At 40.3% G+C, this 21380-nt stretch overlaps 1 protein-coding gene across 1 annotated transcript; it reads left to right on the top strand.

The window, feature by feature from the left end:
* The first annotated feature begins 6122 nt into the window (after nt 1–6122).
* LOC135703685 (C-type lectin 37Db-like) lies at nt 6123–7002 on the top strand. Its single transcript, XM_065224965.1, has 2 exons — nt 6123–6266; nt 6325–7002. Exons 1-2 carry the CDS (start codon nt 6156–6158, stop codon nt 6703–6705), a joined length of 492 nt encoding a protein of 163 aa, XP_065081037.1. The 5' UTR covers nt 6123–6155; the 3' UTR covers nt 6706–7002.
* The last annotated feature ends 14378 nt before the right edge of the window (nt 7003–21380 follow it).

Raw genomic sequence — 21380 nt, 5'->3', positions numbered from 1 at the left:
ACACAGTGTTAGCCCACGCCAACAGGCTTCACTTCCTTCTAGCGAAATAAAAAAAAAATCGCCGGTATATTGACACATAAAGCTACCACTGTAGGTCATCACTTTTAAATGAAAGTAATTCTGTCTTCTCTTCGAGCAGATTCCATTCATCATCATCAACAGAACCACTTTCGATCAGTTTTCATGCATTTGTTTTAGCTAGACTCATGTTCATTTTGTCTTTCATTATCAAATGATCTTACTTTCGCATTGAAGCAACGCTGTTGGATCCAAATTTGCACAGTTTTTCTGACTTTTGTTGATGGTTCACTTAGGTCATTTAAGCGCATGGTCATAGATCTGAGCACATGGATGTCAAATTTTCGGTCGTTTGTTTACCGATCAATATGGGTATTTTTGGAATCGGGGTAACGTCTAGAGGATGTTAATCGATGGTTGACGCCATTTTTAAATCCACGATGGCGGCATCCAATATCAGAAAAAGTAGGAAATACTGACACCGACCCATCAAGTATTATTGAAGCCGGGGTGACGTCTAAAAATCGAAAATCAATTTGCGACGCCATTTTAAAACCCCAGATGGCGGCTTCCAGTTTAAAAAAGTGGTAAATACTGTCAAATACCCATTAATAAAGGTATTGTTTAAATCGGAATGACGTCTAGAAGCTGCAAATCAATATCCGACGCCATTTTTAAATCCATACATTACAAATCCAAATACCCATCAATATTTATTCAATCGGGGCACCGTCTAGATGCCAAAAATCGATATCCGACGAAATTTTGAAATCCAAGATGGCGGCTGCCAATCAATATGGATATTTTTGGGCTCGGAGTGAAACCTAGAGATCGAAAACTGATATGCGACCGAGTTGGTTGGAAATGCTAACATGAGGCTTTAGTGTGATAATTTATTAGCTAGAGAATGATCTTTAAAAGAGGGTAGGTGGACAGTTCCGTTAGAGTACGGCAGGTTGAAAATGGAATAGTAGTTGAAAATGAGCGAAGGGCCATTAATGCAACAGTTTTTAAAGTCAGAGGCACATGTCTAACGGCGCCGGTGGTGTAGTGGTAAGCGTGATTACCTCTCACACCAGCAGGCCTGGGTTCAATCCCAGTCGGCGTCGCCGGGATGTTCTGAGGCATAACATCTCTGATCACGCCTTCCTTCGGATGGGAAGTAAAGCCGTTGGTCCCCGGTTCATGAGTTGATGGGTCGATAGGTAGGGTCCAGGTGTGGGAGCTGCCTTCCTGGCACGTCGGTAGCATTGGTGCTCAGCACGGAAAACAAGATCGACGGAAAAAAACAAACCAAAGGAAAAAAGTCAGAGGCACATCTTTTACCTAACCCGTACGATGAATGATATGCGACGCCATTTTGAAATCCAAAATATCGGCTTCCACTTTTCAAAAGTGGGAAATACTATCAAATACCCGTGACCCGTGACCCGTGACCCGTGACAAGTCGAATGAGCTCCGAATTGAAGTGAAAGTGGAAAAACTAAGGAAGCAGTTTTCAAGTCATTGATTGCGTTAATTGAAAAAAGTCTTTGCTTCAAATTAAATGAACTGATGTACTTGACGAACGAATCAAGCGATAGTTAAGTCATGTTTGACAGAAGGAATATTCATCGTGACTTGATAACAAGAAACACAATGACTTATAGTACGTCCAGACTACAGAGTTATAACATCTTATAGCGCTATCTTGATGGTGGTTTCTGTGTTGCAATTATGTTATAACATGTTATAACTCTCCAGTCTGGACAGCGTTTTACACGAAAATGATATTGCTCGAAATGAAGCGATTCTGCCGAGAGTTTTCTTTTCTTTTTTGAAAATGCAGAACCTTGATAACCAATGCTACCGACGCCAAGGGGGCAGCTCCTACACCTGTACCCTGTACCCTACCTATGGACCGGAGTACAACAGCTTTACTTTCCTACCGAAGGAAGGTGTGATCAAATATTTTATGCCTCAGCAAATCCCGACGGCTTCCCCAAAAGTTTCTAAGTATTTTTCGTGGAAATTCTTTGGATGCTTTCCGACTTTTCTCACAAGTTTTTTTCAAACCTCCTCCACAAGCGTTTTTTTTTTCTCTGGAAGTTTCTTCGGCAACTAATCCAAACGTTTCCCAGAATTTTCTTTCGACTTTCCTGGAAAAGCCATTCAGAGTCAAAAAGCTTTAATTTTTGCCTTCAAAATCGGTGACAATATAAAATAAAATAAAATAGTAAATATTGATAAACATTGATTTTTTAAAACCATTTATACCGATAAGAGGTGAAACTCTAAGGAAGCCTTAGCGTGAAACTTTAAAGGCACAAATGTCAGCTTCCACAAAACATACAAATTTGAAATTGCTACTCTCTGCTTGTAGTAGCATAGCAAACAAGGAAATATGACATGTCAAAACCATCATCAAATCACTAACAGTCAGCCTCAGAAGGTTTAATCAATGATGATCATCAAAAAGTGAGATTGTGATGGTGACAATAGCCATCAGCAACTTTAGATGCTTTTTCCAGCATAAACACAAGAAATACATCAAAAATATATATGTCAAAGCTTATTCCGATAAATTAGCTTTGTAAACTCACCCTTTATTCAAGCAGTATCTCATTTTTCGGTAGAAAATTGCGTTAGAAAAACGTCACATTTTATTTCAGGACAGCACTATGATACACAACAATTTGTTTCAATCAGTTTCACTTTATTGATCCCGAAGATTTCTTAAAAACTGCATATTAATCCGCGGTTTGTCGGTGTGCAACGAACGATTACAATTTATAACAAGACACACAGGCGCACAGCATGGAAGTTTGTGTTAAGCTATGCATCACATTTCGTATCCTAGCAGCAATCACTGGTCAATGTTGCCAAAATAGTTTCAAGAAAATATAAAATAAAATTCAGTAAACTGAATTCTAATATTGTTAGAAGCATCTTTTTGCACAGTGACTCAACTATATACCTCGCCTAGAAGTTTGTTATTTTTTATGGAACTATAAATTATAATAAAATTACCTGTCTTCTCTTTCGGATAAACCGGCAACATGATGGTCGACCATATGATTATGCTGATGTTTACAAAACACACTGTAGCTGTGCTTGGTTTTCAATTTGTGAAGATAACCTTACAGCAGTCGCGTCAAGAAAAGTTACTCGGGCTGTCGCCTCATGCACTAAGTACACGGCAAACAATTCTAGTTATAGTTCTTAAAAAGTTGTTTAGCTGCATAATATCCGTCTGGCAGTGGATAGTTTAATTCAGAATTGATTCGCTAGGTGGCGCCTGAATACAAGTAAAGTTCTTCCATTGATAGCTTAGAATCTAGATCAGATTGAAGTTTCTTGTCTTGAGCAAAGTTGTTCAAATGGACAAGACCCGTTCAATAGTGAACATTTTAGATGGGAAATTAATCACAAGGTGGCACCAGAGAACAAGTAAAGTTCTTGTAGTGATAAGACAAGGCAGAAATTTCCTCACCTATAAACCGACATGAGTTACCTTAGATGTTACCATGAAATTTTTGCTCAAAGCACACTTCTGACATCTGTCTTCATGTGCATGATAAACGTTTAGCTAAGCCGCAAACACGTGTACAAAATTTATAAGCTAATTCGTGTCTGATCTATTCTGGACAAATAATGTTTGAAAAATTGATTGAGATTGAAAAATTCTATCCAGCATTTTACGAGCGTTGATGGCTGTTTCTGGTAGTCGCTATGTCGTTTGACGTATAAACGATCAAATTTGGCCGTTTACAGGTCAAACGACACAAGCCAAACTTCAAATCATATGTTCCCTACCAGAAACTCAACCAAATTGTGGCGGCCATGAGCGCTCGTAAAATGCTGGATGGTTTTGAATTTCTGATCGCTGCACATTTCAATCGGCCGTTATAGATTTTCGAGCAGAAGTTAAATTTAAGTTTCATGTCGGTTTTTCAGTGGATTCCTGTCTTCAGCAAAGATGTTGAAATGGACGAGACCCAGTGAACAGTTTAGCTGGGAATTGACTCATAATATGGCGCGAGAGTACAAATAAAGTTCTTCTAGTGATAGCTCATGATCAATACCAGATAGAAGTTTCCTGTCTTCAGCAAAGTTCTTCAAATGGTTCAGAACCGTTCAGTAGTGAACATTTTAGTTGGGAATTGACTCACTAGGTGGTGCCAGAGATCAAATAAAGAAAACGAATGGACGAGACCCGTTCTGCAGAGAACAGTTCGACAGTGAGCATGCAGATTTAACGTTTCTCGGTGTGTTTGCTATTGCTTTTGATAGCCAATACAACCTGTTACTACTCTGCATTGAACAAATTCTAGAAAATTGTTTCGCTTAGTTGAAGAAATGCAAAGAGAAAATCGATGAAGAGAATCGATCATCGCGTATTCGCCCTTATACATGCTTACTGTCGAGTTTAATTGGGAATTGGGTTCATTAAGGGTATTGAGGAAAATGCATATTCGTAATCTGCATTAAAAATGGAGCCCAAACCCAAAATTTCATCAATTTTGGTACACTGGAACTATTTCAAACAAGTACAATTACATTTGCAAAAATCACCTTATTAGCGCCCTTCGGTGTCACTTTGTATGGGAGCGAGCTGTCAGTTTGTTAGTTTAGTGTCAAACAGTGAAGTTATTATTTTGCTTTAAATCTTGATTTAAAAATCGAGATGAAAGTGTGTCGGTTCGAAAAAAATATCACTGTGCTCAGAAAACGATGATGTATAAAAAACGAAACATTTTTTTAAAAATTTAAGAACCCAATTGACTGGTTAGAGAGAGATATAGAGTTGTGTAGATTTTTTTATGGTAAATCTGGAGTGTTTTTATAAGATTGTTTATCAGGATAATACCATTAAGGCAGTTATTTAGGAGTTTAGTTGTGAATTGACTTGTTAGGTGACGTCAGAGTAATTATTTTATAGTGATAGCTCAAAATCATGAGCCGATAGAAGTTTTCTGTGGAATTCGAATGACCGATATCTGTTCAGTAGTGTTCAGTTTGGTTTTGAATTGACTCCTTAGTACAAAAATTGTTCAACTAGTGTTAATTTCAGATCGAGACCAGGCAGAAGATTCCTACATTTAGTAAAGTTGATAAAATGGGATAGATTCGTTTAATAGTAAACAGTATAGATCGACATTTTTTTTTGGCTCCCGTTTGAAAATTTATCATCATAATTTGTGGCTTGTTTGATCAAGCCAAATTAGTCTAATAGGTAAGACCGCACTTTAGGACAATTAGTTCTATGGATTTTGTATGGAGACCGTTCGTGCGTTTTGTATAGGCTTCTCCCCTAGATCAATCACGCGTCACACGCAAAAGCGAAGCTGGAATATACCAGCAAGTAAGTACCGGATTAATTATCGACAGGATTTCACCATAGAGACAAGTCCAGGAACTAATATCGATGAAACTACAGCTCAGTAATAAAATTTGCGACTAGAAAAGTATAACTTAGGTATCGTGGTCTGTGGAAAGCATTTGAATATCTTGGTCCTATGAACCACTGCAAGATAGATAGAATCTCAGATGAATCCACTTATTAGTGACTTGTTCCTTTCTCGAACAACTTGCATGGGGAAGATTGATAATTGAGGCGTAAATCACGAATCACATGCACACAGCCTCCAATGTTATGGTTTTACGAAAAATACGAATCGACTGATATTATGATCTGCATCTTCCATGATTCTTTCGGCCCAATTGAAACTTCTGCCTACTCTTAACCATACCGTAGTCAGACATTAACTTAAACATTTCCCAATTCTCCCCGGGACAGAGGTTATCAGTCCCGTGGAGAATTGAGAAATTTTTAACCGGGAATAATCAACGACCAAACCGCGCTTGCAACCCGTCATTCGACTATCATCAAACTACCAACCCTACGTAATGTGTGCGAATCAAAGGAATCCACTCACACAAATCCCCAACACTAAATTTTGTTTCAATCGCTAGCACCAGGAATGCGTAAAACCGCAACAAGTTTAACTGTATTTTTCACGATTATTTTGGTCTTCCCATGAACCGGTTTATATGTGTGCGAGGTAAATCCCAGCAAGATGCGATAAGAAGCTGCTGCTCTCTGTTAGTACTCAGACAGCTTCTATTGCAGCTAGTTCCTCCTAAAACTTTGCAAGATGATTGGAAACATTTCAAATTTCCTAAAACTAACCCTTTTACTGCTTGCGGTCTTCCAACTGCATTACATTTTTGCACAGTCGCCGAAATATCATATCGCACCATACCAGGTATGCTTGATTTTGATACTAAACGGATAGTATAATGTCTTCATCGCAAAATTCGCAGAGCAATTGGTTCGAGGCATCGGAATACTGCCACCGGATGGGCATGCGATTGGCCATCGCCGATTCGGAGGAAAAGCACAACGACGTCGTACGGGAGGCCAAGGCGGCGGATCTTCACGAGGCCGCCGGATCTTTCGGCGTTTGGCTAGGTGCCACCGATCTGGCTCGAACGAAAGTTTTCATCTGGCACAACACAGGAATTCGACTGCGCTACACCCACTGGGCAGCTGGCGAACCCACAGGAGGAAACGAACATTGCCTGGAACTGCACTATTGGATTGCACAGGGCTTCAACTGGACCTGGAATGACGCCCCGTGCCATGACATGCGGTACGCAATGTGCGAGAATGTTGATAAAGTGTCGTGTATCGAAGCGTTTTAAGGATTACGAAATGCCTCCAGTTACCGTTAAAAGAAAAATAAATTAAACATCGCTGCCAACATTTCATTAGGGCATTTAGGGTAAACAATTACTTCATCTGACGATTTTTCGCAACTAAAAGTTCACTCCTGCAAACTAACCATACCAGCTGGTAGAGTAAACATTTCTATTCTTGATGGTATAGTTTATTTGTATGTGCAAGGTAATTGTTTACAAACGAAGTTTCGCCCTTTTGAAATGTTGATGATGAACTCATCAACTTTGTTTGCGTAATTTGCTTATCAGACAGTCCAAAGATAATATGTGTGGTATGGATTACAGGTTTGCATTTTTGAAAATCCATTTTTTTAAATAATCAACAATTACAATTTTTTTTTTTTTTATTTATAAAGTTTAAAAAACAGTTTTTTGTTTATTTTTCCCAGTAAAACACTAATGTTCCCTACAACTTTGTCTGAGACGTCATTTCGATCAGAAATACGGTTTACGTGTTACAATTTTTTGAAAAATTTCAATGATATTTCAAATTTCAAAATGGAAGAACTTTAGCAAAAATTTGAATTATTGCCCAGAACAATAAATTAGGCAAAGTTTCGATTCAAAGGTCAATTCAAAAATTTTGGTATTTTGCCTGGAACTGCTCTTGTTATAAAATTCATAGTTTTTCATCTTTACTCAATTTGTTTCGCTTCATGGTTAGAGCATATAGAGGAAATGGCTCTAATGTTGGTCTATGGATCTAAAGATTGGGCCTATTGATAAAAATATCCTGTCCATGCAATCTAGTGCCAATCACCGACGGACATCGATTGCCATCCATTGACGGTAAGGGTTGATGCATATATTATGTCACGCTCTAAGGGGCGAGGGGGGGTCTAAGATTTTGTGACAAGCAATGCATTATGTATAGAAAAAACGTCACGATAGAGGGGAGGTGGTAATTTTTTGCTCGTTTTAGCGTGACATAATTAATGCATGGACCCATCGAATGTGCAGAAAGGCAACTTCCACACCTACGTAGGATATTGCACCCATTCAACACACATGGGCTGGGACAAACGGCTTTACTTCCAAAGGAAGACGTTACCAGAGATTTTAAAGCCCCATTGAACTCAGGATAGAACCTAGACCCATTGGGATGAGAAAGCAGTTACGCTTACCAATACACCACCGGCGCCGGCATCAATTCCTCTAAGAACAACAATACAAATGGATATTTTTGGATGCTAGTGAAAAATTGTAAAAAAAATGCTTTACTTCGAATTTTATGTTTGGGCCCAAAATTAGGCACAATTAGGCCGACATTAGGTACACACTTATTTTTTTCGCCCAGATTCCAACAGCCGAGTATTTCTGCAATTTATTTTGCTGAGATTCAGTAAAACAATTGCCGAGCCTCAGCTAACAAATAACATTTTGCTGAGATATCAGCAAAAGTAAATGCCGAGGTAATCGGCTGTTGGAGATTTTACCGAGATAGATTAAGTGTGTACACTACCCTTATTTTGCATTTCAAGCTTAATGTTTATCGTATATTAGCTTATTGTGTGCTCTCAACTTAGTGTGTTCTAGATGCACTTTCACAGTTATCGATGTCTGTACCATTTTTGTATTAGTATAATTTTTGGCAAGTACAATCATACTTTATGCCCAGAGAAGTCTTGAAATTTTCCAATCCGAAAAATTCAGAGACTGGACCGGAAATCGAACCCCGCCACCTCTAGCATGGTCTTGCGTTGTAGCTGCGCCTTTACCGACGAAGCTAAGCTGGCTCACAAAATGAGGATTTTTTAAGATGAAGGATGGCTTCAGAAGTCAGGAGTTCCGAAGGGAAGAAAAAGCAAAGATCATGATGGTAGTGGAAGTTTGGTACATGGAATCAGTATTGTGTAAGGCTGCTAAGGAATGTGAAAAATAACATAAAAATATTATTGTTCTATCGGCGTGAAAGAATTCAAGCAAAAATAAAAAAAATGAAATTAAATAGCATTGATTTTCCACCAGAAAAGCTCTACACTACCACTCTTTCATCTGGTCATATCTCAAAAACTATTTGTCCAAATCATTTGCCCTTGGAAACACATCAATTAAAAGAGTTTTTCAAAGTTTGGTGAAAATTTGAGCTTAAAATATTAAGAAATAGAAAATTCCGCCCATAGCGAAAATATGCAATTTTTTGACAATTTTCCCGGTAATCAGCCTGTTTACTATAGCTACTGTAACAAAATCAAAATGTGAGTACACCTTTGTGCATCTACATTAAAAAAAACCTTCAAATTGACGTTTTAAGATCACGAATAGTTTATTGGGTTGTGAAGTAATCTCTTCTGAAAGATAATTTTTTTTAAATCTTTAAAATCCAGGGTTGTAGCCAGAGGGGATCTAGGCACTTCAGAGCAAAATTAAAAAAGGCGTTTGTTCAAAATGCCGAAATCGGTGAGTAATTCGTTCAATGTTTACCGCTGATTTAGACTTTGACAGGCTTGAAAATTTATTTAACTTTTTCAGAAAATAATGTGAGTGGAATCGAGGAGAACAAACCGACGGAAAAATTAAGAGTAGTTACCGGTCAGATGAAGACAGGTCCAGAGCTGCAACCATGCATCTAACCCACCACCAGGGCTGGAAAACACCTCAGAGCATTAGAAACGCAACTTTGTGCATGCATCTCACAACACTCGACAAAGAGTGTGTGGTTCTCCCATTTACTTCGCACACTCTTTTCCAACTAATCTATGAGAAAGCGATACACACAATGAGCGGTACACTCCGAGCGGTGCAGGGAGCGAATATAATACAACAAGCGTTAATGTCTTCTTTGAATTCTGTGCAGACTTTGCTTACCACGACTGCATGCATAGGAGATGAAGAAGAGCATAGAAGAAGAATTTTTTTTTTTTTTTTTTTGTTGGGTTTTTATATTTTCAACCCTACACTGAGTGGCGCTCTTTGCGTGGGAGCCGTCGGAGCGATGGCTACACATTGAGCTTTCGTTATTTCTGGGTGTGTGTCTGTCTTCTCTTCTCCGCTGCTTAACAATTGCGCAGGGTGAAAGACAAGCAAACTTTGTGTTTGCACTTTGTTTATTTCAGAAAATCAGTACATTGAGTGATCAGATGACAGCTCTGGGCCACCACCAAAGCCCAGTGAACCACTGAATTGAGCTGCCGATAAGGATAAGGTAAGTTGTTCAGTACGAACTAACTACTATGAAATTGAATCAGATTATCCTTTTCTTTTTTCATGATTCAAACTCCTTTCGGAATTGATCTACGCTCATCTGAAATCCACGATCAGGGCCAGCGAATCGCCTACGATGCCAGGTGGTTTCATGCTGTGACGCTAATTAAAAACGTCATTGAAAAGTCCCATTGGTCGTGCTTTGCAATGCGGCCGTGTGAGCATCAAAGTTCCTTTATTTACGTTGTAAAACTGATGATTGTACACTAGGGTGCTTCATTCTGAAAAAAGTGATGAATTTCTAATGGGCCACCCTCCAGTTCGATTCATAGCCCCAAAATATGAACCTGTGCAAAAATTGGTAAAGATTGATGAAGGTTTAGAGGTCGCGCCAATGATTTGAAATTTGTATGGGAATTACTATGGAAGAATTTAAAAAATCGCTTATATCGCTATAACTTTGCTTCTACTTGTCCAAATGTCGAAAAAATTTAGTATGTTATTGCTATGGCAATAAACAAAAAGCCTACAGTTGCTACGCTCAGTTTTGCAGCGTATCAAGAATTAAAAAAATGTGAAAAAATGGCAAAATAGGGTAAATTGACAGATGAATATGTACAAGGCAACAACGCCAATTTCATCGCAACAACAACAGGCTTGTTGATCATTGTCATGACAACCACATATTTTTTTTTTTCAACGTTTGGACAACTACAACCAAAGTTAGAGCAATGTAAACGAAAATCAATAATTTCCCATACTAATTCACCAAAATCTCCATACAAAATCCAAATCATTGGCGCGACCTCTAAACCTTCATCAATCTTTACCATTTTTTGCACAGGTTCATATTTTGGGGCTATGAATCGAACTGGAGGGTGGCCTATCAAAAATTCATCACTTTTTTCAAAATGAAACACCCTATTGTACACTTTATAGGGGAATTTACGTATTCTCGTCAATCTAAGCAGCGTCCGAACTACTATTAGCGATTTCTCAGCGTCACACACATACATGACAGGTTTGTTTGTTGACATTTATCTGCTGCTTGCTGTTCTACCAATTCCAATCGACAGAATTGATCAAAACGGGTTGAACATGTTTTTACAACGCTCCAAACTTCTCAGGTGAGAGTGACTATTGTCGGCAGTCTCTTTTTCTTCGGCACCCTTTCCGTTTGAACTGCGTGTTAACCAGCTGTTCTATTATCGGCAACTCGAAATCAGCCGTATTTTGTAGTATGTATATTTCATTTAAAGAAAAATATGGTATAACAGTCGTAAAAATGTAATCAGATTGATTATGAAAAGGTAAGGAATCGGCTTAATACATTCAGCGAAGAGTTTTGGTACAGCAATAATGCTATATTCAAAATGAATCCTCTTTATACAATGCATTTGTGTACTCACAGCTTATACATTTAAATGTATAACCACAGACAAACAGACATAACTCTCGCAAGTTGTTCATCAAACAAGCATTTAACGGTCAATTTAAAAGTATCGTAGTTGGTAGTACCGCCAACTCTGGAGCGCATAGTCAATTCCCTAGCGTTCAGCGTACTACCCACCCAGCCCAATGGCATGCGCGTAGGCAACATGTTATACCGTGACAGCGGGCCCAGCACACCAAAATAAATGATTTGAGCCCGGGACATGCTGTCTACTGTCAAACGCTGCTGTTGGTATCCAGCTTTCCATGCTCGGTAATGGCGGCCTGTTTGTATGAATAAATGTATCATTCACTGTGCTTTATGACACTAACTGGAAGGCGTATGTTGTTCCATTTTCTTCTGTTCCTGGTAGAGGGAAAGGGAGTGGTCAAAATCCGAACATCCAGATAGTGTCAAAAAGCATAGTGAAGGATACATTTATTCATACAAACAGGCCGCCGTTACCGAGCATCGAAAGCTGGATAGGCCTTGTCACTGACCTGGTCGGGAGAGTTGCGATTTAACGTATCTTTGAAGACAACATATCAAGAAGACTGCAAGTCTTCCAGTTTTCTCAAGCGACCGGCATTAGACAGGCACAATCGCGTCATCTGCCGCTCAAAGCTAAATGCTACGAACGAATTGGATAGCAAAGGCTGAAGAAAGGTTTGTGCATTTGCTCATTTTTCTATGCGTTGCTGCTACCTTCACTCGAGCGCAGCACTACCAACAATCAATTCGAAACTAACGATTTTAAATTGGCTCACTACTTGACTAGCCTATTGGTCCCAAGCAAATCGACTAACGTACTCCATTCTAGTATAAATTCCAGCACTACCCTAATAAACGGATACCATACACTAACGATATCATAGATGGTACGACCATACCACATAAAGTTGGGATGTTATCCCGAATTGGTGGTTAGGCGCTTCTTATGGTTATTGTTTATGCGGGTACACTATGTTTGTTTTGATTCGCTATGAAAGTTTTACAGATAAAATGAGGGGTTCGTGGATTTTCCTATATTTCGAGGGGCGCATCGATTAGCTTGGGACCGAAGATAGTACCAGAGCTGACCAAAAAGTTGAGCTCGTTTCTTCGGGACGTTCTTGTCTTATAGTTACCTCTATGGCACTACTGTGTCTGTCGCTCGGATTCAGGCAAACTTGCCGGTCTTCTTGATATGTTGTATTCGGTATCTTTTAATATATTTAGATTTGAAAATCTTTTGAGTGAAAACAGCAGCGTTGCCATATTTTGTTCAAGCTTATCGGTATCAAATGTTAAAAAAACGTTATTTATCGTAGTTGAAGATGCTAATTTCAAATAACAGACTGAAGTGGTAATTTTTATACGATAGATGGAGGAGTTGAAAGTATAGAATTTGATAGTTCCGTTAGACTACGGCAGTGTGAAAGAAAATTGCATATAGATGTAGGAGTGAGAGAGACGGACGACGCAGAGCAGTAGAACGTACTGCAAGCCGAACGAGTCAGTGAGCCGTGGTCTACCGTGAGAGCAAGAGTGTTTTTGCGACCGCTGCGTGTAAATTCGGTCAAGTGATTTTATTCTAATATTTTCTCGAGCACTAACTTGGCAATCCTTTCAATTAAATAAAGAAAAACCGTTAAGCCGTGTTTTTCCTTACATGGGGGCTCAACCGGGATTGCCTCCCAGTGTCTCGAGATCAGTAAAAGCAGGCGAAAAGCGATTTTATTCTGTGAAATTGAATCGGATAATCGCGACGCCATATTGTGTGGTTGGAGGTCGAAAAGTCTCCACAATTCCGTGTGTTGTGAGATGGGAGAGAAATCTCCACACTGCGAGCTATGTGAACGAAGCGAAATTTCCTCTCCACTGTGAGTGACGTGGCGGGAGAATGAATAACTTCTTCTGTGAGAGCCCTGTGAGATTTGAGTAGTGTTTGTGTGATCGAGAAACGAGGTTTGCAAAATGTCCGAACGTGAAGACCAGTTTGCACACCTAACGATCAAACAATTGCGCGATCTGTGTGCAGAGAACAATTTATCGAGTAGTGGTAAAAAAGTGACCCTTGTGCGAAGATTGTTGGAGAACAGTGCCGCCGAAGATGAAACAGTGATTGATGCTGCTAATTCTAAGGTTACGGCATCAACACCGAAGAATCAACGAGAACGTGGTGACAAAATGGTGTCAAGTGACGAAGAAGGAATGCGCGGCCACCGCAGTTTACTTTCAACGATATCAGTGATTCTCTTGAGAAGTTTTCCGGAGAAAGTTCCGATCGTGACGTACGCGAGTGGTTGTATGATTTCGAGAAGATAAGCGAAACTTTCGGGTGGAACGACGTGCAAAAGTTTGTTTACGGCCGACGGCTGCTTAAAGGCACTGCAAAGCTGTTTGTGAGCAGTTCGTCTGGGCTGAACAGCTGGGCTGCATTGAGCGCGGCTCTAGAAGACGAATTTGAGGATAAAGTGACGAGTGCGGAAATTCACGAACTGTTGCGTAATCGTAAAAAGAAGAATGACGAGTCATTTCTGCAGTACATCTACCACATGCAGAATATCGCTAAACGTGGTCATATTGAAGAGGAGGCTGTGTGTGATTACGTTGTTCGTGGCATAACCGACGATCCAGTGAATAAAGTGGGCTTGTTCGGTGCGAACAAAATTAGCGATCTGAAAGATCGTCTGAAGCAATATGAGAAAATGAAAAATCAAATGCGAGAATGTGGTCGTAGTGGTTTGAAACCCGTCGGTAGATCCGAGAAAGAGAAACCAAAAAAGAACACTAATACCTCCAGCAAGACCGACGCTGCCGAGTCCACATCCGAAGGTGTCCGATGCTACAACTGTGGAAACCGTGGGCACTACGCAAACGATTGTGAAATGAAGTCTCGCGGACCGAAGTGTTTCGTGTGTAGTGATTTTGGGCACCGTGCGAAGGACTGCAAGCAGAAGAAAGAGAAAGAGTCCGAAGTAAACATTCTCGCCGAAGAGAGAATGCCCGTGCTGCAGATCACAGTGGCCAATAACGAGTTGCGTGCGTTGTTCGATACGGGCAGCCAATACAACTTGATTTGTGAAAGTGCATACAAGCGAATCGGAGAGCCTCCGCTCACCAACACTTCTATGGTGTTTAGTGGTTTCGGTGCGATGAAGACGCGAGCGTGTGGAAAAGTCGTTGTCGGTGTATGTGTTGATGCGGAAGAGTTCCCGGAGATGTCATTCTTCGTCGTGCCCGTGGGTAGCATGTCGTACGACGCTATTCTGGGCATCGATGCTTTGAACCAGATGGATGCAGAGATAAGCAAAGAAGGGGTAAAGATGAAGAAGAATGAAAATGTAAACAAGTGCGATGAAGAAAGTGAACTGATGATGATTTTGAAGGATGTGAAAAGTGATGTTGCCATCGACGTGCCACAACGATATGCCGACACCATCAAAGGATTGATCGAAAACTACGTGCCAAACAGTGACGTTAAGAGCCGTGTGGAAACTAAAATAATTCTGAATGACGATGTTCCGGTGCATATCTCCCCGCGACGGTTTGCACCGAAAGAAAAAGAGATCCTAGAGAAAACTGTTGACGATTGGCTTAAGGCCGGTATAATAAAGGAAAGTGTGAGTGAATACGCAAGTCCCGTGACGCTTGCGCCTAAGAAGGACGGTTCGATGAGAGTTTGTGTTGATTATCGCCAGTTGAATCAAAAGGTCGTGAAAGATTGTTTTCCGATGAGAAATATTGAAGATCAAGTGGACAAACTCAAAAGTGCGAAAGTGTTTACCACACTTGATTTAAAGAACTCATTTTTTCATGTACCTGTGGAAGAGTCGAGTCAGAAGTATACTAGTTTTGTGACGCATGCGGGACAGTACGAGTTCCTGAAGACTCCCTTCGGGCTGTGCAATAGTCCGGCGAGCTTCAGTCGGTTTGTGGCCGATGTCTTCCGTGACCTGATAAGGAGTGGTCGTCTGATGATTTATGTGGACGATGCGATCATTCCCGCCGAGACCGAAGAAGAGAACATCGATGTTTTGAAAGAAGTATTGAAAGTGGCTGCCGAGAATGGGATTCAATTTAATTGGGAGAAATCCCAATTCTTGAAGAACGAAGTGGACTATCTGGGATACGTGATAAGTGGTGGATGTTATCGTATATCCCTTACTAAGATCCGCGCAGTTCAACACTACCGTGAGCCTTCTAACGTGAAAGAGTTACAACGTTTCTTGGGACTTACAAGTTACTTCCGTAAGTTCATTGCGGGGTACGCGATAATTGCGAGGCCGTTGACGTCCCTGCTGAAGAAGGATGCACAATATGAGTTCGGTGATTCACAAAAACAGCGCTTCGAGTCGTTGAAACAGTGTCTAGTGTCTGATCCGGTGTTACAGATTTTTGATCCTAATGCCGAGACTGAGTTGCACACTGACGCCTCTAAGGAAGGTTACGGTGCAGTGCTGCTCCAGAAGAGTGATGACGGTAAGATGCATCCAGTGTACTATATGAGCCAGCAAACGTCAATTGCGGAGAAGAATTACAGTGCGTACCATTTGGAAGTATTGGCAGTGGTAAGAGCTGTAGAAAGGTTCCGTGTTTACTTGTTGGGAGTTCCATTCAAGATCGTGACCGATTGTGCGGCATTTCAACATACGCTCAAGGCGAAGCATTTGGGAGCCCGTGTAGCAAGATGGGCCTTGCTTTTGGAAGAGTTTACCTATTCCGTGGAACATCGAGCAGGAACAAGGATGAAGCATGTGGACGCGTTGAGTCGCGCGCCTGTGATGCTCACATCGAGTGATCCCATTGTTGAGATGATTAGAAGTGCTCAGAAGCGAGACGAAAAGTTGAAAGTGATAACCGAGCTGTTGAAGACTCAAACTTTCGATGACTATTTCGTAAGTGACGACTTGTTAATGAAACTCATTAATGGAGGAGAGGTGATCGTGGTACCGACAGAACTTCAAAGTGAAGTGATCAGGAAAGCTCACGAGAATGGTCATTTTGGTGCGCGAAAGCTTGAAGAAATTATCAAACGTGACTATTACATTCCAAGTTTGAGTGAGAAAATGAAGAGACAAATTGATTGTTGTGTAAAGTGTATTTTGGCGAATCGGAAGCGAGGAAAAGTAGATGGGTTGTTAGCTCCAATTCCTAAAGGAGATGTGCCGTTCGACACTTATCACGTGGACCATCTAGGACCGATGGATGTTACCGAGAAGTTGTATAAGTATCTGTTCGTAGTCGTCGATGCTTTTACAAAATACACCTGGATATACCCAACGAAAACTACTAATGCCCATGAAGTGATCCAGAGACTTCGAAATCAAAGTGAGTTGTTTGGGAATCCTCGAAGAATCGTGAGTGATAAGGGGGCAGCATTTACCTCGAATGACTTTAACGATTACTGTGAAGAACAGAACGTCGAACATGTGGAAATCACCACCGGAATACCACGAGGAAACGGCCAGGTGGAACGGGTGAACCAAGTGATTCTGGCGATGCTCACGAAGCTCAGTGTGAACGATACGACGAAGTGGTACAAGCACGTAGGCAACATACAGCGATGGATAAATGCAAGTGTCCACCAGAGTACAACTGTGTCTCCGTTTGAAGCTATGTTTGGTGTACAGATGCGCCATGAAGGTGATATACGTTTGTGTGAATTGCTAGAGGAAATTCGAGTGGCACAGTTTGACGACCAACGGAGCGAAATCAGAGCAAAAGCCAGAGCAGCAATCGAGAAGGCCCAGCATGATCAACAACGATCGTACAATCTACGGGCACGACAGGCACCTACCTATCAGATCGGTGATGTTGTTGCTATCAAACGAACGCAGTTTGGTCCAGGTAAGAAGTATGCAGCCGAGTACCTCGGGCCCTACAAGATAACCAACGTGAAGCCCAACAGTCGATATGATGTAGAGAAGATCAGCGGCGAAGGGCCGAAGAAGACTTCGACAGCAGCGAGTCATCTGAAGCTGTATCGGGTCTGGGGACCAGAACCCTCGCAGGATGACCGAGTTGTAGGAGTGAGAGAGACGGACGACGCAGAGCAGTAGAACGTACTGCAAGCCGAACGAGTCAGTGAGCCGTGGTCTACCGTGAGAGCAAGAGTGTTTTTGCGACCGCTGCGTGTAAATTCGGTCAAGTGATTTTATTCTAATATTTTCTCGAGCACTAACTTGGCAATCCTTTCAATTAAATAAAGAAAAACCGTTAAGCCGTGTTTTTCCTTACATAGATAGTAGATAGCGAGCTAGGACAACTTTTAAGGAAGGTACAAATCGGTTTTTTCATCTCTCTTTACCAAACTCCCCCTTTGGAGAGGGATGGTGAGGGGTGTGCCGATAAATCGGTCTATCTTGCAACGCTGGTACACGGAGATGAAAAAGTAAGAGGTTGTATCCAAGACACGACCGTAGATTTGACATAGGATTACGAAAGGTAGTTTTGATGTCACAGCAAAAGTATACTAAATATTAAATTGATTTCTTAACTCGTTATCAGTGAAAAAGTTCAATAGGTTGAAATTTGGAAGCAGTTTGAGAGTTCTGTTTTTGAGGTACTCTATCGGTGTTCATGTAGCCAATCCTGGACGATGTTTCTTAATAAGTTCTTACCAAAGTGACGAGTAACGAAAGAGAGAGTCGATGAAGAGAATCGATCAATGTAGATTGGTCTATTTGAAAGGTAATGCGAGAAGTGTCCAGAAAAACTCTTTAACAAACTTATGGTGTTCCTAAAGAGGATCGTTTTGTCGTGATAGTTGGGTAATGCTGAGCTATTAAGGTGTTCAACACAGATAAGGCTGCCAAGCTGCATGTTGTTTGGAACAGTGACGCATTTGTCATCGATGGCCCACAGCGGCTTACGACGGGCAACTGAAATCCGATCAGTAGCGGTGCAACTTCTTCCTCCTTTTTCAGCGTATGGACAACTCAGTGGGCTACAGCTCGAGCTTGCGAGCAGTCTTTAGTCGTGTACTGGAGAACGCGCCGAAACCACTGCAGTAACTGCTGATGATGACCACTACTGATCACAAGCGATGATTGAATAAACACCGTTTGGTGAGACCGGAGCGAATTCGATTTTTAAATCTGCGTTAGGGAAAGCGCTGATCGCAGTCAATCGGTGATAATTTTCATTATTATAGCAACAGTTGCACATTCGTGCAATTTTCAATAGTGACCTTTTGAATATTGATAAAGTGTTCATTTTAGTAGATTCGTAGATGACATTCCAATCGATTGGCTTGTTTAGAATTAATATCCATCCACTATTGATAGAGTTAAAGGTGGTCAAACTCTGACCACTTTTCGTAACGCGGTCGATTATGGTTTTTTTTAAATTGCATCTCCAATATGTTGCCGAAAGACGTAATCCTACGTCAAAACTACCCAAAATTAATTACTTTTCCCTCAATTCGCGGGTTCAGCCCAATAACCAAAATTTGAGTAAATCGCATATAGTAGTTTTCATTTAATACCAGCAAAAAATTTACTTACTCTTAAGTATATTCTATCCAAAATTAAGTTAAATTCACGCAAATTTGAGAATATGCAATTTACTCAAAGTAACATATTGGGTCGAATATCTCGTACCTTTTTTGACAACAATAACGAGTGCAAGTGAAAGGCTATTTAAACTCAAAATTAAGTAAAAAGAACTCAAATTGTGGGTATTTTTTCTCCGTGCAGGCAGATAAGCGAAGTAGAATGTACACGGAACCGAAAAATTACCCAAAATTAAGTTCTTTTCACTCATCTCCCATGTTCCTTTCAATAAGCTAATTTTCAGTAAATCGCTTATAGTAGTTTACATTTAACCACAGACAAACAGACGTAACTCTTCATTGTGTATCTTCGTTCATGCATTTAACGGTTGATTTGAATATTATCAGTTCCGCGAACTACTCGCCGCAGCGCTGGCATCGGATCAATTTGACGTTTCTATATATTCTATAGAAATTTTATGCAATATTGTTTACGAGTTAACGAGCAAGCTTGTTTTCCGCGAGAAGCCAGATAGATGTCGTTACTGAGGTTATATGTTTTGAGATACTATGTTTTCAAGAACAAGTTTTTCAAAGAGTTACGTCTGTTTGTCTGTGATTTAACTACGACAAAAATAATCACTTACTCGTGAGTATTTTCTACCCAACATTAAGTTCAATTGACTCAAATTTGAGAATATCTCATAAACTCACTAGTAGCTTATGGAACTATAGTCATGAGAAAATCGAATCTCTCGTTCCATTTTTGACGACAACAAAGAGTGAGAGTGGGATGCAAAACTCAAAATTATCCAAAATTAAGTAAAAAGAACTTAAATTGAGGGTTTTTTTTCTCTGTGTAGCCAAACAACGACGTCATCATAGCATTTTTTGCAGGGGAAATGTTGTAATATTAATAGTAATAGCATAAAACACATTCCACACTCGACATTCCGATTTATTTCGTGGAAAACGGAAGAAGGATATATTACGCAAACCGCTCCTCGATTCATTGTTGCAAAAATTTGCATTGCACTTCATTTTGAGCTTTTGCGCATGAAACAAAACAAAACTGCACAACGAAGAGCTCTATTATGGCATGAACATTTTTCACGAATGCCAGTAAGGTCATGGTTGCCAAAAAAAACTTTTTGTGCCCCGCCAGCGTTGCCAGATTGTTTTAAAGCTTATCGGGATCAAAGACATTAAAAAATCGGTATTTATCGGTATTTACTATTTAATTCATTTAATATTTTTGCCGTTTTTGAAAACAAAAATTTTAACGATGGTGACGACTGGGACTTGAGGAGAATTGCTTTGTTTAACGGCTTTCTCAGTATTAAAACAGTCTTTAATTTTTTTAATTTAATTTTTAAAATTATCGTTGTCCTCAAGTGGTGATCAAAACTTTGAGAAAGTAGTTTATAAATTAAATGTCATCAAATTAAACCAAAATATGGAAAATCAGCCACAACAACGACTAAACTATTGACAATAACGACAAACAATATTTTCACTTGCAAAAGGCCACAACCCATGGCCGAAATGTCGAGCAGATTACATCGTAGTCGTTTCAGTTTTTTAAGACTGAGAAAGCCGTTAATCAAAGCAAAATTTTAGCTTTTGTACAATGATCGGAAAATTGCGGAAGAAAACTTCGGGAATGTTTGAATTAGCTTCTGAACGAAGCTGAAAAAACATCCAGAGAAAGACGAAGGAAGCTCTCCTGGATGAAGTTTGAGGAAAGTTCTAAGAAAAGTTGGAAAAACATCCGGGAAACTTCCAAGACACGAATTGAGAAACTTGTGGCGAAAATTTAAATAAGAAAAGTTTCGGAAACCGGAAGTAAATTTTCGGAAAAACCTTCCAATAGAAGTTGAACAAAAAAAAAACCTTTGGCTTATGGTCAAACTTCCAGAAGAAGACGAAAGAAATTTCTGGGAGAATTAATTGAATTTCCTGGAGAAGACAAAAGAAACTTCCTGGAGACGCTGGCAGAAACTTCCTAAGGTCGATTGGAAGAAATTCGGAAGCCAGAGCACTTACGGAACAGTCGAAAGAAACAAGGACATAATTCCGGAAGAAAGAGATTCCTGGGGGATGTTCTAATGATCCAGAAAATTTTCCTGATATTCATAAAACATCCCTGCAGACTCCGCAATTTTCCGAAGTTTTCGGAACATTCCTGAAATGCACTTAGGGATATTCCACAATTCCTCGAAATTCCTTAAAAGTTCTTGTAATTTTTCTGAAATTAGGGGATGCTTAGCAGTTCTCTGGATTTTTTGGCGTTTGGATAGGTGCCACCGATCTGGCTCGAGCGAAAAATTTCATCTGGCACAATACTGGAGCGCGATTGCGCTACACCAACTGGGAAGAAGGTGAACCCAGCGGAGGAGACGAACATTGTGCGGTGTTGTACTATTGGCCTGAACGAGGCTTTAACTGGACCTGGAATGATGCCCCGTGTGATACCGAGCTGTACGCAATCTGCGAGAACATTGATAAAGTTTCGTGTATCGAACCGTTCTAGAACTACGAAACATGTTTGAAATGTCCTCTGTTTTCAGTAAAATTAAACTACAA

The sequence above is a fragment of the Ochlerotatus camptorhynchus genome, unplaced genomic scaffold (genome assembly GCF_037179485.1).
Source record: "Ochlerotatus camptorhynchus isolate MF236.1 unplaced genomic scaffold, CSIRO-AGI_Acam_v1.1 ptg000021l, whole genome shotgun sequence".
Lineage (NCBI taxonomy): Eukaryota > Metazoa > Arthropoda > Insecta > Diptera > Culicidae > Ochlerotatus > Ochlerotatus camptorhynchus.
Note: the sequence above shows the minus strand (reverse complement) of the source record. Positions and strands in the feature narration are given on the sequence as shown.